This window comes from Amblyraja radiata, chromosome 20 (genome assembly GCF_010909765.2).
Source record: "Amblyraja radiata isolate CabotCenter1 chromosome 20, sAmbRad1.1.pri, whole genome shotgun sequence".
In the NCBI taxonomy this organism is placed as follows: Eukaryota; Metazoa; Chordata; class Chondrichthyes; order Rajiformes; family Rajidae; genus Amblyraja; species Amblyraja radiata.
In genome coordinates this window covers 42,985,888-43,005,819 of record NC_045975.1, presented here as the reverse complement: position 1 = coordinate 43,005,819, position 19,932 = coordinate 42,985,888, and the positions used below count along the sequence as shown (strand labels likewise).

The following is a 19,932-nucleotide window of genomic DNA, read 5'->3' as shown; positions in this document are numbered from 1 at the left end:
TGATTCATGGTCCAAACTAAAAGATAATTGCATTTATAGATCCCTCCAATCCGCACTCGAGTTTAATGCATCCTTCCAAATTCAGGGACAGTTTCTTCTCAGCTGTTATCAGGCAACTGAACCATCCTATCACCAACTAGAGAGCCATCTTGGGTGATCATCTACTTCATTGGAGGTCCTTGGACTATCTTTAATCAGACCTTACTAGACTTTACCTTGCATTAAACATTATTCCCTTTATCATGTATCTATACACTGTGGATGGCTTGACTGTAATCATGTATCATTGTTCCACTGACTGGTTAGCACACAACAAAAGCTTTTCACTGTGCTTCGGTACACCTGATAATAAATTAGACTCAACTAAATTGATTGCAAGCTGTGTTAACCAAACAGAGCAGCAATCTGTGAAGATGTGAAGATGAAGATGAGTGCATTTAGGGTATTGTGCTCAGTTCTGGGTACCATGTTATAGGAAAGATATTGTCAAGCTGGAAAGGGTACAGAGAAGATTTACGAGGATGTTGCCAGCACTAAAAGGTCTGAGATATAGGGAGAGGTTGAGTAGCTGGCATTTTATTCCTTGAAACGCATGTATAAAATCATGAGAGGAATAGATCAGGTAGATGCACAGAGTCTCTTGGTGAATCGAGGTTGAACTAAAAGCACTGCAAATGGTTGTTTGGGGGTTTTGGGTTGAAGTAAAAGCAAATGGTTAGTGGTCTAAACTTGACAACTTCCTGTTTGCATTCTATATTGATTTTAGATAAAACGCTACCACTTACAGCAGTGATTTTTGGCCATCTTACTCAGTCCCCCTCCGCTCATCAGGTGCAGAGGATCTCTCTCCTGTTAATCACGCCATGAAGGCCACACCTTTTCTGGTGGGAGGGGGGAGGGATTATAAAACCCAGAAGTGTGGGTGTGGCTCAGTCTCTGCATGATGGGGGAGGGAGAGGTCACGACTCTGTGATTCAGCTGTGAATCAACTGAACACACTGAATGTCTACTGAACTGTGAGTGTGGTGTTTTGTGTGGTTTTATGGTGGTTTCACTCTGCTTGAAATAGTATGAAACTGCATTTGAATGTGGTGGCCTTGCACCCTGCATGAAATGGTATGAAACTGCATTTGAATGTGGTGGCTTTGCACCCTGCCTGAAATGGTATGAAACTGCACTTGAATTTGGTGGCCTTGGACCCTGCTTGAAGTGGTATGAAACTGCACTTGAATTTGGTGGCCTTGCACCCTGCTTGAAGTGGTCGGAAACTGCACTTGAATTTGGTGGCCTTGCACCCTTCTTGAAGTGGTATGAAACTGCACTTGAATTTGGTGACCTTGCACCCTGTTTGAAGTGGTAGGAAAATGGATTTGAATTTGGTGGCCTTCCACCCTGCTTGAAATGAAATTTCAAGGAATAGCCATGAGTTCACTGCCAGCCCACCAGCCGTGAGTGAGCTGCCAGCACATCAGGCTTGAGGGACTGAGCTGCCACCCCAAGAATCCACTGGCCACCAATATTGGAATTTGTGGAGAGGTGGAATATTGCGTTGGGGGACCAGCCCTCCCGTGTGAACATGGGACCCAACGGGTCCCACTTAGTCTAGTGATTTAATAGGAATCTGAGGGGTAACTTTTTCACACAAAGTGTGATGGGTGTATGGAACAAGCTGCCAGAGGAGGTAGTTGAGACAGGGACTATCCCAATGTTTAAGAAACAGTTAGGCAGGTACATTAATAAGACAGTTTTGGAGGGATATGGACCAAACACGGGCAGGTGGGACTAGTGTAGCTGGGACATGTTGGCCGGTGTGGGCACATTGGGCCGAAGGGTCTGTTTTCACGCTGTATCACTCTACGACTCTAAGACTCTAATTTTTTGCAGTGTGTGAATAATTTTTCTCTGTTTCAGGAAGGTGGGGTGGCAATGCTCTTCAAACTGTGCAGACAAGAGGCTCCTTGTTATTTACATATCCTTGCCCTGAGAGCGCTGGCATCAATATGTGTTGTGGAAGAAGGCATCAGTGAGCTGGAAAAGGTAGGCTGGGGAATTAATATCAATGTGAACAGTCTTTGTTCTGAACCTTGAAGAGAGTGAGCAACCTTGCTCTCAACATCAGAAGAAAATCAAGTCAATGCAATTGCTGTAATTGAATTCAATTCTGCACATATTGGAACCTGTTCATTATATTGCAACTACACCTTGAGAGTCCTGATTTGAATAATATTCACTGCGTTTGGAGCTTCTGAATGTGACAATTAGATGTTGTGTCACCAGCATTAGACAGGTAATTATTACCAGACAAAAAGAGGTAACTGAGCAAACGAGTGTTTTGTAAAATATTTGCACCAGCTTCGAAAAATGTATTTCAATTCATTTTAGTCTTTTATCACCTCACACTGGAAACGTGAAGAATTGGTGGCATGGTGGCACAGCTGGTGGAGCTGCTGCCTCACAGTGCCAGTAACCCGGGTTCGATCCCGACCTTGGGTGCTGTGTGTGTGTGAAGTTTGCATGTTCTCCCTGTGACTGGATGAATTTCCTCCGGGTGCTCCAGTTCCCTCTCACGTTCCTCTGTAAATTGCCTCTGGTCTGAGGGGAGTGGATGAGAAAGTGGGATAACTAGTGTGAACGGGAGATCGATAGACGACATGCACTAGGTGGGCCAAAGGGTCTGTTTACATGCTGATTCTCTAAACTAAATTAATAGAAATCACTCTCTGACTGTCGGTCAAAAGGCTCTGATGAGTATGTGGTAGAACAAAGTGCTGGCGTAACTCCGCAGGTTAGGCAGCTTCGCTGGAGAACATGGATGATCATAATGTTCCCTCCACCCAGGTGAATGGAGAGTTCCGTGTTGTTAGTATCTATAACAGTCCACATGTATGTAAAGGCATGGTCTTCACTAGTCAGAGATCTCTCCCAAAATTGCCCGCAAGGTTCCTTCTTCACTTGAAGTGGAGCAGATGCTGACAGAGCTTACAGCTACTGAAGGTCATAAGTTCACAAGTGATAGGAGCAGAATTAGGCCATTCAGCCCATCAAGCCTACCCCGCCATTCAATCATGGTCGGTCTATCTCAGCCTCTTAACCCCATTTTCCTGCCTGCTCCCCATAACCCCTGACATCCGTACCAATCAAGAAGTTATCTATCTCTGCCTTAAAAATATCCATTGACTTGGCCTCCAGAGCATTTAGTGGCAATGAATTTCACAGATTCACCACCACGTGTAGTCTGCTGAAATGACTAGTTTTATTTGGAGCAATTGTACAGTGGAACTTGCATTGAATGTTTTTTTAAATCCATGTTCATAAGTGATAGGAGCAGAATTAGGCCAATTGGCCCATCTACTCATGATCTACTCATTCAATCATGGCTGATCTATCTCTCCCTCCTAACCCCATTCTCCTGACTTCTCCCCATAACCCCTGACACCCGTGCAAATCAAGAATCTTTCTACAGTGTATCTCTGCCTTAAAAATATCCATTGACTTGGCCTCCACACCCATCTGTGGCAATGAATTCTACAGATCCACCATCCAAATCCAAAATCTTGGGAATCATATTCTTAATTTTGGAGCCTATTTTTTTCTGGCCATTTGAAAATTGTTAGTTGCTTTTATTTATGCTTTTCAAGCAGTGTCTCTTTAAAATTGAAACTAAAGTTAGATTTGGAGGGGAGATGAATGGGACCTTCTCCCCCCAGAGAGTGGTGAGTATTGGGGCAGCAGGCTCCCGGGATGCCGGTGTGCCGGGAATCTGCCCGGGAGACTTGGTGGACGGACGACGGAAGGCCCGGCGGGGAGAAGCTCGGAATCCACCGAGCTCAGCCCCGGTGTTGCCTCCAGCGCCTTCAAGGTTGACTGCAGGAGGCGCCCCTGGGACTCAGAGGCGGTCGGGTGAGGAGACGGACGTCGGTTGGCGGGTGAAGCCAGTGAAGGATGATGGAGGGGGCTCTGCAGCAGCCTGGGGCTCACTTGGATCGGGAGCCGCTCCAGTCCTTCCAGTGACGGCGGACGCTGGACTTTTTTGCCGACTCGTGCATGTGTGATCTACGCAGCGTGCACACGTGACAATAAAGCACGATGGACACACTGCCTGGGAGAGTGGGTGGCAGCTAGACCACTGCAGTCACTGAAGCAGTCTCAAGATGAATGCCCGCATTGCCCAGGTGTACAGGGCAATGATCCCAATGTTGGGCAACGGGGTCAATACTGAACGAGGCCCAGTGGTCACTGTGACTAAATCAAGTGAATAACATTACCCTCATGGTTAGCCCACCTCACCCCCACCTTTGAGCTTTTGGGGCGGAACGGTGGTACAGTGGCTGCCTTACAACGCCAGATACCAGGGTTCAATCCTGACTATGGGTGCTGTCTGTGTGGAGTTTGTACGTTCTCCTTGTGATTTACATGGGTTTCCTCCTGGTGCTCCAGGTTCCTCCCACGTCCCAAAGACTTAGACTCATTGTCTTTAGTAAAAATGTATAAATTGTCCGCAGACTGCAGGATAGTGCTAGCGTACAGGGTTGGTCGGCGCAGACTCGGTGGACCAAAGGATCTGCTTCCACACTGTATCTCTAAAGTCCAAAGTCTAGATTGTTCTTATTTTGATTTGTAATGTTTCAGGCTCACTGTCCACTGATTTTGAAGTCAAAGAGCAAAAGATAAAGAATTAGTCCCTCAGGACTCTAGTGTCATGTGGCAGTCAAACTGTTTTCAAAATTCGACTCCTGGACAGTTTTAATTAACTGTGGAGGAGGTCTTCAGCATTGAAGGATAGTGGACGCATAAGGTGTTTGACTGACTGGCCATTCCAGCAGTGCCATCATTGCATTGTTTCAAAGCGACCAAGCTGTGCACTTTAGTTGACTAAATGTCTTGGCCATCAACCTTTCTTTGGATAGCAAATGTGCAATTTAAGTTACTATAGCAATCAATTTCCCTCTGGTTGTTTAAGTGTCTAAACAAGAAATGTCAATGAGTTTTAGAACTTATGAACTGAGAGTATGGCATTAAATCAATTCTGATTGAAATCCAGGTATGTGCAGTGCTTCTGTTGTAATGGTCGGAGTGGGTATAACTACTGCTACCTCTAAAGGTTAAAAAATAGATTTTCAAATATCTAGAATTTTTAACATTACCGACAGATTGCAAACGTTTAAAAAAGCAAGTTTATCAATTAAATTAGGTGGTCAGGTCCGTAAACAGCTTAAACGGTTTATAGAATGACGATTAGTTTGTTTAGTTTAGTTTAGTTTATAGTCAAGTGTACCGAGGTACAGTGAAAAGCTTTTGTAGTGCGCTAACCAGTCAGCGGAAAGACTATACATGATTACAGTCGAGCCATCCACAGTGTACACAGATACATGATAAAGCGAATAGTGCAAGGTAAAGTCTGATTAAAGATAGTCTGAGGGTCTCCAATGAGGTAGATGGTAGCTCAGAACCACCATCTAGTTATTGATTGAATGGTTCATCAATATCATTGGCACCAACAGGAAGGAACCTTCTTGTTGACAAAATGCCCTGGGTACTTATGAAGGGACAGCCAATAATGTTGTGGTAAGGGTGTGTGAGACATTCAGGCCGATTAATTGTCGGACGCACAATGAATTTCCTTGCTCAGATGAAGCTCACAAAGCATTGACTAGGATGTTGCTGGGATTTGAACGCCTGAGCTACAGGGAGAGGTTTGGCAGGCCAGGACTTTATTCCTTGGAGTGCAGGAAGATGAGGGGTAATCTTATAAAGGTGAGGGGAATAGTTAGGGTGGATGCACAGTCTTTTATGCAGAGTAGGGGAATCAAGAACCAGAGGGCATAGGTTTAAGGTGAGAGGGGAAAGATTTAATAGGACCCTGAGGGGCTAATTATTCACACAGGTGGATATATAGTACGAGCTGCCAGAGGAGGTAGTCAAGGCAGGTATTATAATGATATTTAAAACATTTGGACAGCTACATAGATATATAAGATTTTAACATATTTGTGTCATATACAGGCAGGTGCAACTAGTGTAGATGAGGCATCTTGGTCGGCTTGTGTAAGTTGGCCCGAAAGGTCTGTTTCTGTGCTGCTGTGTGACTCTACGCACTAATGATAAATACAACAATAACTATATGATGAGTGCAAAACACCAGAATGGTGCATTTTACTTCAGCATTGGGCAGCATTGAAGAGCCGGGCCGAGGGGCTTATTTCTGTGCCCTTCTATGACTCTATGATCAAGCTGATATTTAACATGGGTAAAGGTTTTATTGGTATGCCTGAGATAGATCAATAGTACCGTTGATTAGTACGCATTTCAAAGGTGATGGGGAGAAGACTGGAGAATGGGGCTAGGGGGGAGAGATAGATATCATTGAATGGCGGGGTAGACTTGATGGGCAGAATGACCCAATTCAGCTCCTATCACATGACCTTATGACCATAATATTGTGCAGATAGCACACAGTATTTCTGAAGACAGAATGTAGGTTTAGATCTGAGTTCAAAACCTTTGATCTGGGTCTGTTCAACCTCTATGAGTTACTGGTGAGGGAGCTGGGATCAATGGGAAGGAAACAGAGTGGGCCCAAAGGATCACAGACGATGGATTCAGCCTGTACAGTGTTAAACTGGGTGAAATTGCAGCTCATCCATAACACATGCCCAACACAAGAGGCGTAGCTGCCAGTATACTTTATACTCTGGGTCAAAAGCTTTGAACTTGAAATCCCATCCTTGGAACTTGCATACAAAAATTGAGAATTTTGGCAGTCCGGTCCAACTGAGGGAATGACGCATTGCTGGAGAGACCAGTCTAGGAATTGTTCCCACGCATTTTAATTTGTTAAAGTACCATTACGGTTAAGCAAAATGCCATTGTGAAAGTTATATAGACTTCAAGTACGACGGATTTGAGGTTCATGAAACAGTATTGTCCAATTTCCCGTATGGTGCTAGGAAAGAAACCTACTACACTATAATCACACTTGGCCACTTGCAGGCAGTATCACCACTGCAGCATAGGTGGGGTGATGTTAGGTGGAGCATAGGAGAGTGGGGTGGAAGAGTCGTGAGCTGGCTAGTGAACAATGCCAATAGAGGATAAAATGGGTAGGAAGGAACTGCAGGGCTGATTTACACCGAAGATAGACACAAAGTGCTGGAGTAACTCAGCGGGCCAGGCAGCGTCTCTGGAGAGAAGGAATGGGTGATGTTTCGGGTCGAGGCCCTTGTTCAGACTGAGAGTGTGGGGAAAGGGAAATGAGAGATAGAGACGGTGATGTAGAGATATAGAACAAATGAATGAAAGATATGCAAAAAAAATAATGATGATAAAGGATACAAGCCATTATTAACTGTTTGCTAGGAGAGAATAAGAAGCTGGTGCGACTTGGGTGGGGGAAGAATGGAGAGAAAGGGCGCCCATAAATAAAATTTATTATTATTATTATTACTTGAAGTGAGAGAAATCAATATTGATACCAATAAGCTGCCCACGTGAAATATGAGATGCTGTTCCTCAAATTTGCGTTTATCCTCACTCTGACAATGGAGGAGGCCTAGGACAGGAAGGTCAGTGCAGGAATGGGAAGGAGAATTAAAGTGTTTGGAAACCGGGAGATCAGGTAGGTTCAGGTGGACTGAGCGAAGGTGTTCAGCAAAACGATCGCCCAGTCCACGTTTGGTCGCGTCGATGTATAAGAGTCCACATCTTGAACAACGGATACAGCAGATGAGGTTGGAGGAGGTGTACTCAAAATTAAATGAACCAGAGGTGTTAATTGCTCACAGATTGAGGCTAATTTGTTTTTTCTTTCACACTCCGATCAGATCATGGATTTGGATCATTTATCTTAATCCCAACGTACCTTCATCCGCTGCATTTCCGAGATCCTGTTATCTGTGACTTTGTGTTGTACCATAGAATCTACAGTGTCTGGAAGCTTTAATATTAGTACCTCGGGTACAAGATAAAGAGCTGTGTGAGTGTGCAGGTGTAAATACATTTATTAATATGCACACTCATAAAGAGGAAAATGAAAAGGGCGGCACGGTGGTGCAGCGGTAGAGCTGCTGCCTTACAGCGCCAGAGACCCTGCTTCGATCCTGATTACGGATGCTGTCAGTACGGAGTTTGCACGATCTCCCCGTGATCTGCGTGGGTTTTCTCCAGGATCTCCGGTTTCCTCCCACACTCCAAAGACGTACAAGTTTGTAGGCTCATTTTACTTGGTATAATTTTAAATTGTCCCCCGTGTGTATAGGATAGCGTTAGCTTCCGGGATCGCTGGTTGGCATGGACACGGAGGGCCGAAGCGGCCTGTTTCCACGCTGTATCTCTAAACTAAATTAAACTAAACTAAACTAAACACATTTAAATATAAGTATAATGCGTTAATTAGTTTGCCGCAATTTGAGTTTGTGTTGGATTTGAACCAGTTCTTGCTTATATATATCACTTACCTGATGCAGGATAAAGCTTGCCTTTTATTTATTGATTTAAAATCTGCTGACCTCCACTATAATTGCAGTCACTGGAGTGGGTCACACATATTTCGAGCATCACTCCGGGGCTCTGTGGGTCACGGTTTGTGAGACAAACTCTGATTGCTTACTGACAAAAAAAATAGAATCTTGTTCAAAACAGAAATAGTATATTTTTCACAAAGAGCCAGAATCCATTTTTTTCATTTTATTCGAATGCTAGTTGTTAGAATGATTAAGTAATATTCTTTTTGAGATTCTTAAATCTGATTTATTGGATTTCCTGTCTCGACATAGACTCCGGCAATTAATTTGCAGTGAACTTGTTGATTCAAATGATGTAAGAATCCACTTGCCTCATTTGCCAACAGTATTCACAAAGGATTCTGTAAATATAAACCTATAGGTACCAGGATAATGATCAGAATACCAAGTGCTGGAGGAACTCAGCAGGTCGGGCAGCATCTGTGGAGGGAATGGACAGAAGACGTTTCAGATCGGGACCCGTCTGCAAACTGAAAGCTGGAAAGGAGAGGTGGGGGCCTAACAAAGTCTGGCGAGTGATAGGTGGATACAGGGCTAGATTGGCAGATGGGTGGATAAAGACCAGAGATGAAAAGAAAACAAAAGGCTGTGAGATAAAGAGAGGATGTGAAGCAGATGAAGGGATATGTTGTAGGAAGTAACTGCCGATGCTGGTTTAAACTGAAGTTAGAAACAAAAAGCTGGAGTGACTCAGCGGGACAGGCAGCATCTCCGGAGAGAGGTAGGTTCAGACGGGCTGAGCGAAGGTGTTCAGCGAAACGATTGCCCAGTCTACCTTTAGTCTCGCCAAGGTATAAGGGTCTGCATCTTGAACAACGGATACAGTAGATGAGGTTGGGGGAGGTGCAAGTGAACCTCTGCCTCACCTGAAAGGACAGTTGGGGTCCCTGGACAGAGTCAACGAAGGAGGTATAGGGACAGGTGTTGTATCTTCTGCAGTTGCAGGGGAAGGTACCTGGGGAGGGGGTGGTTTGGGTGGAAAGGGCTTAGTGAACCAAGAAGTTGCGGAGGGAACGGTCTCTGCAGAAGGTGGAAAGGGGTGGAGATGGGAAAATGTGGATAGTGGTGGGATCCCGTTGGAGGTGGCGGAAATTTTGGAGGATTATGTGTTGTATGCGATGGCTGATGAGGTGGATGGTAAGGACTATGGGGACTCTGTCTCTGTTGCGACTAGGGGGAGGGGGAGCAAGGGCGGAGCTATGGGGTACCGAGGAGACATGAGTGAGGGCCTCATCTATGATGGAAGAGGGGAACCCCCGTTCCCTAAAGAATGAGGGCATCTCAGATGTTCTAGTATGGAACACCTCATCTTGAGCGCAGATGCGGAGGAATTGGGAGTAGGGGATAGAGTCTTTACAGGAAGCAGGGTGGGAAGAATTGTAGTTGAGATAGTTGTGGGAGTCAGTGGGTTTGTAATATACATTAGTCAGTAGTCTATCTTCTGTGATGGAGACTGTGAGATCAAGAAAGGGGAGGGAGGTGTCGGAGATGGTCCAAGTAAATTTGAGTGCAGGATGGAAATTGGTGGTGAAGTTTTTTTTTGTTAGAAGCAATTGTACAAAAATGATCAACATAACAGTTATACAATTTTCGTACAGCTTCAGTTTTAACATTTTTATAAACTATTAACTAGATAGGGAAGAAAAAAAAGGGATAAAAAGGAAAGAAAGAAGAAAAGAAAAAAAAAAGCAAGGAAAAAAAAGAGAACTAGAAAAGGTGTACAAGAAGCGGAGATTCTACCCTTCCCTACGCCCGCTCACCCAGCCCTACCATCGGTTTTGAGTTTGTGTTCAACCATTATGTTGTTGAAGAAATTCAATAAAAGACCATATTTTTGAAAATTGATCTGGTTTGTCAGTCAAGACAAACCTTATTTTTTCTAGATGTAGTGTCTCGGTCATTTCTGTGATCCACATCTTCACTGTGGGGACTGTTATCTTTTTCCAGAATTCAAGTATAAGTTTTTTCGCAGTTATTAAACCGTAGTCAAGGAAGCGTCTTTGGAATATCGTTAGATTAGGGCAGCCCTCTGACATTCCTAATATTATTAGTTTTGGATCTGGCTCCAATGGAGTTTTAAGCGTTTTAGAAATAATATTGAATATTTCCGTCAGAAGTTTTGCATTTTATACAGGATACAAAAGTGTGAGTTAGGGTGGCTTCTTGAAAGTGACATTTATCACAGAGGAGAAACAGTTGGGAAGATCTTGTTCAATTTGGTCTTTGAGTAGTATAACCTATGCAATACTTTAAATTGTATCAGGCAATGCCTGGCATTTAAAGAACAGTAATGTATGTATAGTAGACTTTCCTCCCATATATCTTTCGAAATGGGTAAACCCAGCTCGTCCTCCCATGCTCGCCTATAAATCTCAGAAGGTGGAATGTCAATATTTAGAAGAGTGTTATAAATGTAAAATATCAACTTGCTTGTATCGGCATGTCTATTCAAACAGTCATCTAATATATAAGGACCCATAAGAGAACGATCATGTGTGTATGTTTTCACGTAATCTCGAAGTTATTGGCATTCAAATCATATTTATCCTGTAGTTCTTGAAAAGAGGAGAGTCCCCTTCTTATAGAGGTCTCCCACAGTATTGATTCCCTGATTCTTCCATTGAACAAACACCATATCTAAAGTAGACGGTTTAAAAGAGGGATTATTTGCAATGGGAAAAAGGAGAGACATGTTTCTCAATTTAAGACTGAGTTTCAGCTGTTTCCAGATATGGATAGTACTATGTATTATCAGGTGTTGCTCATACATTGACTTATTCAGATGTGTTGGAGATAGGAGGATCGAGCCCATACAAAAAGGCAAACAATCTTCCCTCTCCATTTTTAACCAATTTACATGTTGACATGTATCGTTCAACCAGAAAGTTATATTTTTAATATTAGTTGCCAATTGGGTAAAAGAGAAAGTTATGTAGAGCTAATCCTCCGTTTTCTTTGGATTTGCACAAATGTCTTTTGTGTATTCGGTGGGTTTTGTAGTCCCAAATTAAGTTAGTAACAATAGAGTCAATTTTTTTGAAAAAGCTTTTTGGGAGATATATCAGTATTGATTGGAATAAGTATAAAAGTTGCGGAAGGAAGATCATCTTTATGGCATTTAATCTACCGAGAAGGGAAATAGGAAGTGTTTTCCAAAATTGGATATACATATACAGTTTAGTAATTAATTGTGGGAAGTTTGTTTTAAACAAAGAGGAATACTTTCTCGTCACGTAAATTCCAAGATATCTGAACTTTTCAGTAACGATACTGAAAGGAAATTGTTGGAGTTGAGAAGGGTCTTGTTCTTTTATTGGCATGATTTCACTTTTATTCCAATTAATTCTGTATCCAGGAAAGGAACCAAATTGGTCTATAATACATTTGGAATACTAACTTGGGGGTTAGTAATGTACAGCGTCTGCATATAACAACATTTTATTGGAGGTATCTTTAGTATTATACCCATAAATGCCTGGATGGATTGGTGGTGAAGTTAATGAAGTCTATGAGTTCTGCATGGGTGTAGGAGGTAGCACCTTGGCAGTCATTGTAGATTGATGCTGTTCAGCCACTAACCACATGTTGCTAGCTTCACTAACTCCACCCCATCACCATAGCTATAACAGCACTCTCCTCCTTCTTTAGTCAGCAGATGCTGCACGAGGTCCCAACGGCTGACAGCTTCCAATGCTGTGCTTGTACAACAGTGATTAAAGCTATGTTTGATCTAATGATCTATTGTCATCAGTCTTACATCATTTACAGTCATCAATGTAACGGAGATTGAGTTCAGGGATAGGACCAGTGTATGCCAGGAACAGGGATTGTTCAAAGTACCCTACAAAGAGGCAGGCATAACTGGGGCCCATGCGGGAGTCCATAGCTACGCCTTAGACTTGGAGGAAGTGGGAGGAGTCCAAAGAGAAGTTGTTGAGGTTGAGGACCAGCGTAGGCGGAGTAGAGTGTGAGCAGAGGGATGGAGTCAAGGAAGAAACGGAGGGCTCTAAGGCCTTTCTGGTGGGGATGGAGGTAGAGTGACTGAATGTCCATAGTAAAGATGAGGGAGTGGTGGCTCGGAAAGCGGAAGTCATTAAAGAGACAAAGGGCATGTGAGGTATCTTGGACATAGATCGGGAGAGATTGGACCAGGGGGAGTAGGGATAGGATGGAGTTGTGGTTTGTGGAAATCTCAGTGGGACAGGAGCAGGCAGAAACAATGGGTCTGCCAGGGCAGTTGTGTTTATGGAATTTGGGGAGAAGGTAAAACCAGGCTGTGTGTGGCTGGGAAACGATAAAGTTGGAGGTTGTGGAAGGCAGACAGCCAGAAGTGATAAAATCAGTTCTAAATCAGTGATAAATATATATATAGTTGGATGGATATGGATCACATGCAGGCAGAGGAGACTAGTTTAACTTGGCATCATGTTGGGCATGGATATTATGAGCTGAAGGGCCTGATCCTGTGCTGTACTGTTCTATGTTCTGTCGAGCTGGTGATGGTAGGGCTGGTAAGCTTATTAGGCTTGTGGCAAGTATTCCAGTCATTAACACAGTGCAATAATCCTGCTTATCTGACCAACCCAACCTTTCTCATCTTTTAATTGCCAGGATTCCAAGCACTGAGAAACAATCTGCAGTTAGTTTAAAGTTAGCAGGTTAAAGGCAAGGTGTCCTGAAAGCGGTGGGTTGTTAATCTTCTCATGAGTTGGGGGCTTCACTGGAGAGCCAACGTATCGATTGTGTTGAAACAGTGCGGAATAGTTGGCATCTTGTAAACCCACCTCCAGCTTCTGCTAACATCTTTTCAATGTTGTTGTAGTACCTGCCGCAACTACCACTTCTGGTACCTCGTTCCATACACCCACTGCCAGGTAAATGGATAATACAGCTTGTTTAAGAAGGAACTGCAGATGCTGGAAAATCGAAGGTACACAAAGATGCTGGAGAAACTCAGCGGGTGCAGCAGCATCTATGGAGCGAAGGAAATAGGCAACGTTTCGGGCCGAAACTTTGCCTATTTCCTTCGCTCCATAGATGCTGCTGCATCCGCTGAGTTTCTCCAGCATCTTTGGATAATACAGCTTGTTGGCTTTCCTCTTCTTCTGCTTCTTCTTCTTCTTCTTCTTTCGTCTGGCGTGCACAGCCTAAAGTTGTTGGACAACTTGTTCTATTTGATCTTCCGTTTGTGCACGTCGAGTTGATTGCATTAGTCGAAACAGGGCGGACCACGTGAAGGTTGCAATCTTCCACCCCAGCTTTCCTCTTGAGAAGATTACATTCCACAACTGTGGAATTCATTGCCACAGAAGACTGTGGAGGCTAAGTCAATTGATATTTTCAAGGCGGAAATGGATAGATTCTAGATTTGTACGGGTGTCAGGGGTTACGGGGAGAAGGCAGGAGAATGGGGTTGAGAGGTGAAGATAGATCAGCCATGAATGGCGGAGTGGACTTGATGGGCTGAATGGCCTAATTCTGCTCTTATGATTTATGAACCTATTATGGATTAGCATCCTGCCTCCTTACAAACTGAGCAGGGGAAGGTTTGAAAAAGCTTTGAACTTTTAAAGACTTTTCTTCTGAAGTCATATCACTTGTTTGCATCACAGAGCAATTCCCCTTCAGTTGTAATTGTTACATTGACTGCCCTGTGAATGGTGTTACCCACAGGAACATTAACCCCTGCCCTGCAACCCCTTTGTCGGGGAGATCAGTTAATGCCTTGTATGTTTAACATCTTGTTTTAAAATGTTGAAGCTGTTTTACGAGCTTTCTCAGGACTTTCACTTGACTTTTCTGAGCATATGTTCTGTGCTTTTATTTAACCAAGCTCTGGTTGAAAGAACCAGTTCAAGATAAATTACTGAAAAAGAAAGGAAAGTGCTGGAGTAACTCAGGCGGTCAGGCAGCATCCCTGGAGAACGTGGATAGGTGACTTCAGGGTCGGGACACTTCTTCAGACTGATTGCAGGTGTGGGGGGAAATAATTTTTTATTAACATAAACATCATCATCATTATGCTCGTAATTATTATGATCAGCATTATTATAATAAAATATTATTATAGTAATTATCATAAATAATAATATGATAATCATATTATATAATATGACACATTATCATATATAAACTACATAACCTATTCACTATTCACAATTATCTATTCACTTGGTGATGGGTACATGGAACGAGCTGCCATAGGAGGTAGTTCAGGCAGGTACTATAACCACATTGATAAGATGTTTGGACAGGTATATGGATAGGAAAGGTTTAGAAGGATACGGGCCCAACGCAGGCAAATGGGACTAGTGTAGACGGGGCACCGTGAAATAGTCAGAGTGTCATAGATTCATACAGCATGGAAACAGGCCCTTCGGCCCAACTAGGCTAGTTGGGCCGAAGGGCCTGTTTCCATGCTGTATGAATCTATGACACTCTGACTATTTCATTCTGCTCCTGTCGTTTCAATATTCATTTAGCACTTCATTAAATCTTTTTATAACATAAGACCTGGAATTAACAGACTGTGCCATGAAAATGTCGCTTCTTCCAGTCGAGTGTGTATTTCAGTGCTTCCAACTCTCAGTTAATCTTCCTGCCCATTTATTTTTGAGGGACAATGCACTACAGAAAGCGCACTGTGTTCCTGCTACATTCACAGGAGTATCTTATACAGCCCAAGGAAAAGCCTTACATGTGTTAAACCTCTTCAAAGAAATGTTTTGTTTAGTTCAGTTTTGAGTTACTGTGGAAACAGGCCCTTCGGTCCAATGAGTCTGCACCGACCAGCGATCACCCCATACATTAGCACTCTCCTACACATCAGGGACAATTTACACTCTTTACTGCAGCCAAAACTGCGCGTCTTTGGGATGTGGGAGGAAATCCACGTGGTCACGGGGAGAGTGTACAAACGCTGTACACAGAGCGCCCGTAGTCAGGATCGATTGCAGTTCTCCGGTGCTGTAAGGCAGCAGCTCTACCGCTGCACCACTGTGCTGCGATATTTTAAATCTATAATCAATTCTTGAAATTCAGGTTCAATATTGTTTGCAGTTTTAATATTCCAACAACAACAAATCCTTCTTGTGCCTCAGAGGTCTAATGCCTGGCTTCACAAATAATTTTGACAAGTTGCCTTGAATGAAGATATGAAATTTTGATACAGAGTTAGCCAATGGTAGATAGACACAAAATGTTGGAGTAGCTCAAAGGTTCATGCGGCATCTGTGGAGAAAAGGAATAGGTGACATTTCGGGTTGGAACCCTTAGTCAGAGAGTGATACATCATGGAAATAGGCCCTTCGGCCGAGCTTGCCCACACCGGCCAACAATGTCCCAGCTTGCCCACACCGGCCAACAATGTCCCAGCTTGCCCACACCAGCCAACAATGTCCCAGCTACACTAGTCCCAGCTGCCCGAGATTTGTACACATCCCTCCAAACATGTACCTGTCTAACTGTTTCTTAAACATTGGGGTAGTCCCAGCCTTAACTACGGTACCTCTTCTGGCAGCTTGTTCCATGCCCCCACCACTCTTTATGTGTAAAGGTTACCCTTCAGATTCCTAGTAAATCTTTTCCCCTTCACTTTAAACCTTAAACTGTTAGTTACTGAGAATATCACGTTTAGTTGCTCACTACTTTCTCCCGACCCGCTTAGTTCCTCCAGCACTTTGTGTCTTATTCAAGATTCCAGCACTGTAACTATCCTATCTGCCTCCCACCACCAACCCTGGCAGCGCATTGTAGGCACCCACCACCCTCCGTGTAGAGATGTTGCCCCATACATCTCCTTTAACCTTTACCCTTCTCATCTTCTTTTAAACATGGGGGTGATCTTTCCCAAAAGCCTGAAGCAGGGTTGAGTATAGAAGTTGGGAGGTCATTGTGTAAGATGTTGGTGAGGCTGCATTGAGAGTATTGTGTTCAGTTCTGGGCACCATGTTATAGGAAAGATGTTGGCTGGCTAGGAAGAGTACAGGGACGATTTACGAGGATGTTGCCAGGACTAGAGGGTCTGAGCTATGGGGAGAGGTTGAGTAGGCTGGAGGTCAGGAGAATGAGGGGTGATCTTATAGAGAGGTATATAGTGTAAAATCATGAGAGGTCATAAATCATAAGAACAGGTAGATGTCTTCTTGTTCCCTCGATGGTGAAACAAACGTAGCTTTCTGGCATATCCAACTCCAACCTCGCTTGCGACAGCATTTCAGGAAGTGGGATATGTTTGGCGAATAGCAGCAAGAGATGTGAAATTTAATCTGTAATGCACTTTAGGTAAATTGTACTTTCATATTATGAACTTAAAAGTAACTTACTGTATTGTCAGGTGTGCCCAAGTACAGTACAATTCTTGTTTGCATACGGTCCAGGAACAATCCTGCTCTACATTGACACAGTCATACAAAGTACAAGAGTATAATTCAGTAGACCGCACTGAGTCGGTACACAAGAGTCACCACGTTTTAGGCGTCATCTTGTGTGCATCAAGCCCAAAATTAAAAAATATATTTCCTTGGCCATGAAGGCCCGTTGTCCTGGCGATGCCGCTGAGTTGGTGTTGTGGAGGTCGGCCTGTCCTCCTCCGCAGCTCCGTGCCGCTGTAGGCCGTGTCTGATCCACGCGCTTGGCTTCTTGGAGTGGCACCTGATCTAATGGCTGCTGCAGGAGCCTCCAGCGGCCCACTCCATCAACTCGTCCCACTCCAACGCCTCAATATTGGCCCGTAAACGTGCCGCCTCTCGCCTCCAGCCATCGCCTAGCCTCTGAACCCAGGGACGCTTCCCATGGTCATCCCAGATCTCTTCCTGGTCAAAAAGGCTTTTGGAACATTGGCCTTCATCAGCCGGAGTATCGTGTATAGAGGGAAAGGCCAAGGGAGGTCATGTTGCAGTTGTATAAGACGTTCACAAGGCCGCATCTAGAGTATTGTGTTCTGTTCTCGGCACCATGTTGTGGGAAAGATGTTGTCAAGCTGGAAAGGGTACAGAGAAGAATCACGAGAATGTTGCCCGGACTAGAGGGTCTGAGCTACAGGGAGAATTTGAGTATGCAATCCAGTCAGAAACCCAACACTGGGAGACAAGGCTGGTGGATTGGAACGCACAAACTATACAACACTGACCTCTAGTGGCCAACATGGACATTTTGCCTGACTTCGTTAGAGAGAGATATTTACTTAATGGGATCAACAAGATAAGATCATACAACAAGAACATAAAGTCAAAATCAATCGTGCAGTTAAACAGTAAGTTACGACCCAGGAAAGACCAAAGTAACAGCCAACAATATGTTGTTGCCACATATCCCTAACACTATGACGCTGAGTAAATGGGAAGTATTTAGTTTAGAGAAAGAGAGATACTTTGAAGTACCCTTTTTTGCCCCAATGGTCCTCTCTCCACCCCCTTTAGTTCCCAGTGCCCCCCCCCCCCCCCCCCCCCGTCTCTGGTCCCCTCATATCCAGTGCAGTGTAATTATTTTAGTGTAAGGGTCTTGACCTGAAACGTCACCTATTCCTTCTCTCCAGAGATGCTTCCTGACCCGTTGTGTTACTCCAACAATTTGTGTCTATCTTCGGTGTAAAGTAGCATCAGCAGTTCCTTCTTATGCAATTATTTTAAGTCTACCTCATTATCACAAAGGATTTTTAAACGAAGAGAATAGCAAGTAATTGGAATAACCCGAATCATCTGTTGTACAATATAATTTTGCATACTTTGAATAAGTTGAAGAGTTGGATGTTACTATGAAAGCTTTGTTGCCACTATGATGAATTTTGATAAACCTGATTTATTTTGAGTTTTTTACTCCAAACTTATACTTAACTTTCCAAAGCATTGAAGAGGAAATGTGATCTTCACCCAAACGTCACCCATTCCTTCTGTCCAGAGATGCTGCCTGTCCTGCTGAGCTACTCCAGCATTTTGTGTCTAACTTATGTGCTAAAATAGTGTTGAGTAAAAGGCTTGCACCATTCTCCCCTCTGCTGTTCATACATGAAGTGCAAGCTGGAAAGGGTACAGAGAAGATTTACGAGGATGTTGCCAAGACTAGAGGGTCTGAGCTACAGGGAGAGGTTGAGTAGGCTGGGACTCTATTCCTTGGAACGCAGGAGGATGATGAGGGATGATCTTAAAGAGGTGTATAAAAAAATGAGAGGAATAGATCGGGTAGATGCATGGAGTATCAAGGACCAGAGGACATTGGTTTAAGGTGAAGGGGAAAAGATTTAATAGGAATCTGAGGGGTAACTTTTTCACACAAAGGGTGTTGGGTGTATGAACAGGCTGCCAGAGGAGGTAGTCAAGGCAGGGACTATCTCAATGTTTAAGAAACATTTAGACAGGCACATGGATAGGACAGGTTTGGAGGGATATGGACCAAATGTGGGCAGGTGGGACTAGTGTAGCTGGGACATTGTATGGGCAAGTTGGGCTGAAGGGCCTGTTTCCACGCTGTATCACTCTGTGACTATGACTCTACATGCACCCCTTGGAGAGATCAAAGTGTTTACACAAACTTACGCATGCAATGCAATACTTTAACTCACAATGAGAGGAATGGCTTCAGAATCTCAAGCAATACACACTGCGGGGATCGCTGGTCGGTGCGGACTCGGTGGGCTGGAGGGCCTATTTCTGCGCTGTATCTCTAAAACTAAGTTGCTATGGTGGCACGGTGGCACAGCGGTAGAGTTGCTGCCTTATAGTGCTTGCAGCGCCAGAGACCCGGGTTCGATCCTGACTACGGATGCTGTCTGTACGGAGTTTGCACGTTCTCCCCGTGAACTCGTCTCCTAGATCTTCGGTTTCCACCCACACTCCAAAGATGTACAGGTTTGTCGGTTAATTGGCTTGGTATAAGTGTAAATTGTCCCTAGTGTGTGTAGGATAGTGTTAATGTGCGGGGATCGCCGGTCGGCATGGACTTGGTGGGCCGAAGGGCCTATTTCCGTGCTGTGTCTCTAAACTAAACTAAATACTGTGATTGAAGCCCTGTTTTGTGATGGTTTGCCCCAGCACCTCCAAGAAAAAAACTAATTATTTTGTATTGTAGGGAAGATTCAAACAAGAGGACATGATTTGAGAATTAAGGGACAGAAGTTTAGGGGTAACATGAGGGGGAACTTCTTTACTCAGAGAGTGGTAGCTGTGTGGAATGAGCTTCCAGTGGAAGTGGTGGAGGCAGGTTCGATTTTATCATTTAAAAATGAATTGGATAGGTAAATGGACGGGAAAGGAATGGAGGGTTATGGTCTGTGCAGGTAGATGGGACTAGGGGAGAATAAGTGTTCGGCACGGACTAGAAGGGCCGAGATGGCCTGTTTCCGTGCTGTAATTGTTATATGGTTATATGGTTATTGTCTGAGGAAGGGCCCGACCCAAAATGTCACCTATCCATGTTC

The 19,932-nt window shown here is 43.9% G+C and overlaps 1 protein-coding gene across 1 annotated transcript in view; it reads left to right on the top strand.

Moving 5' to 3' along the window:
* The window catches only part of insc (INSC spindle orientation adaptor protein), a 216,735-nt gene that overhangs the window by 130,983 nt on the left and 65,820 nt on the right, over positions 1-19,932 (top strand). The window contains exon 6 of the mRNA XM_033038498.1: positions 1,912-2,037. Within this exon, the coding sequence (XP_032894389.1) occupies positions 1,912-2,037 (126 nt within the window). The remainder of the gene's footprint in view (positions 1-1,911; positions 2,038-19,932) is intronic.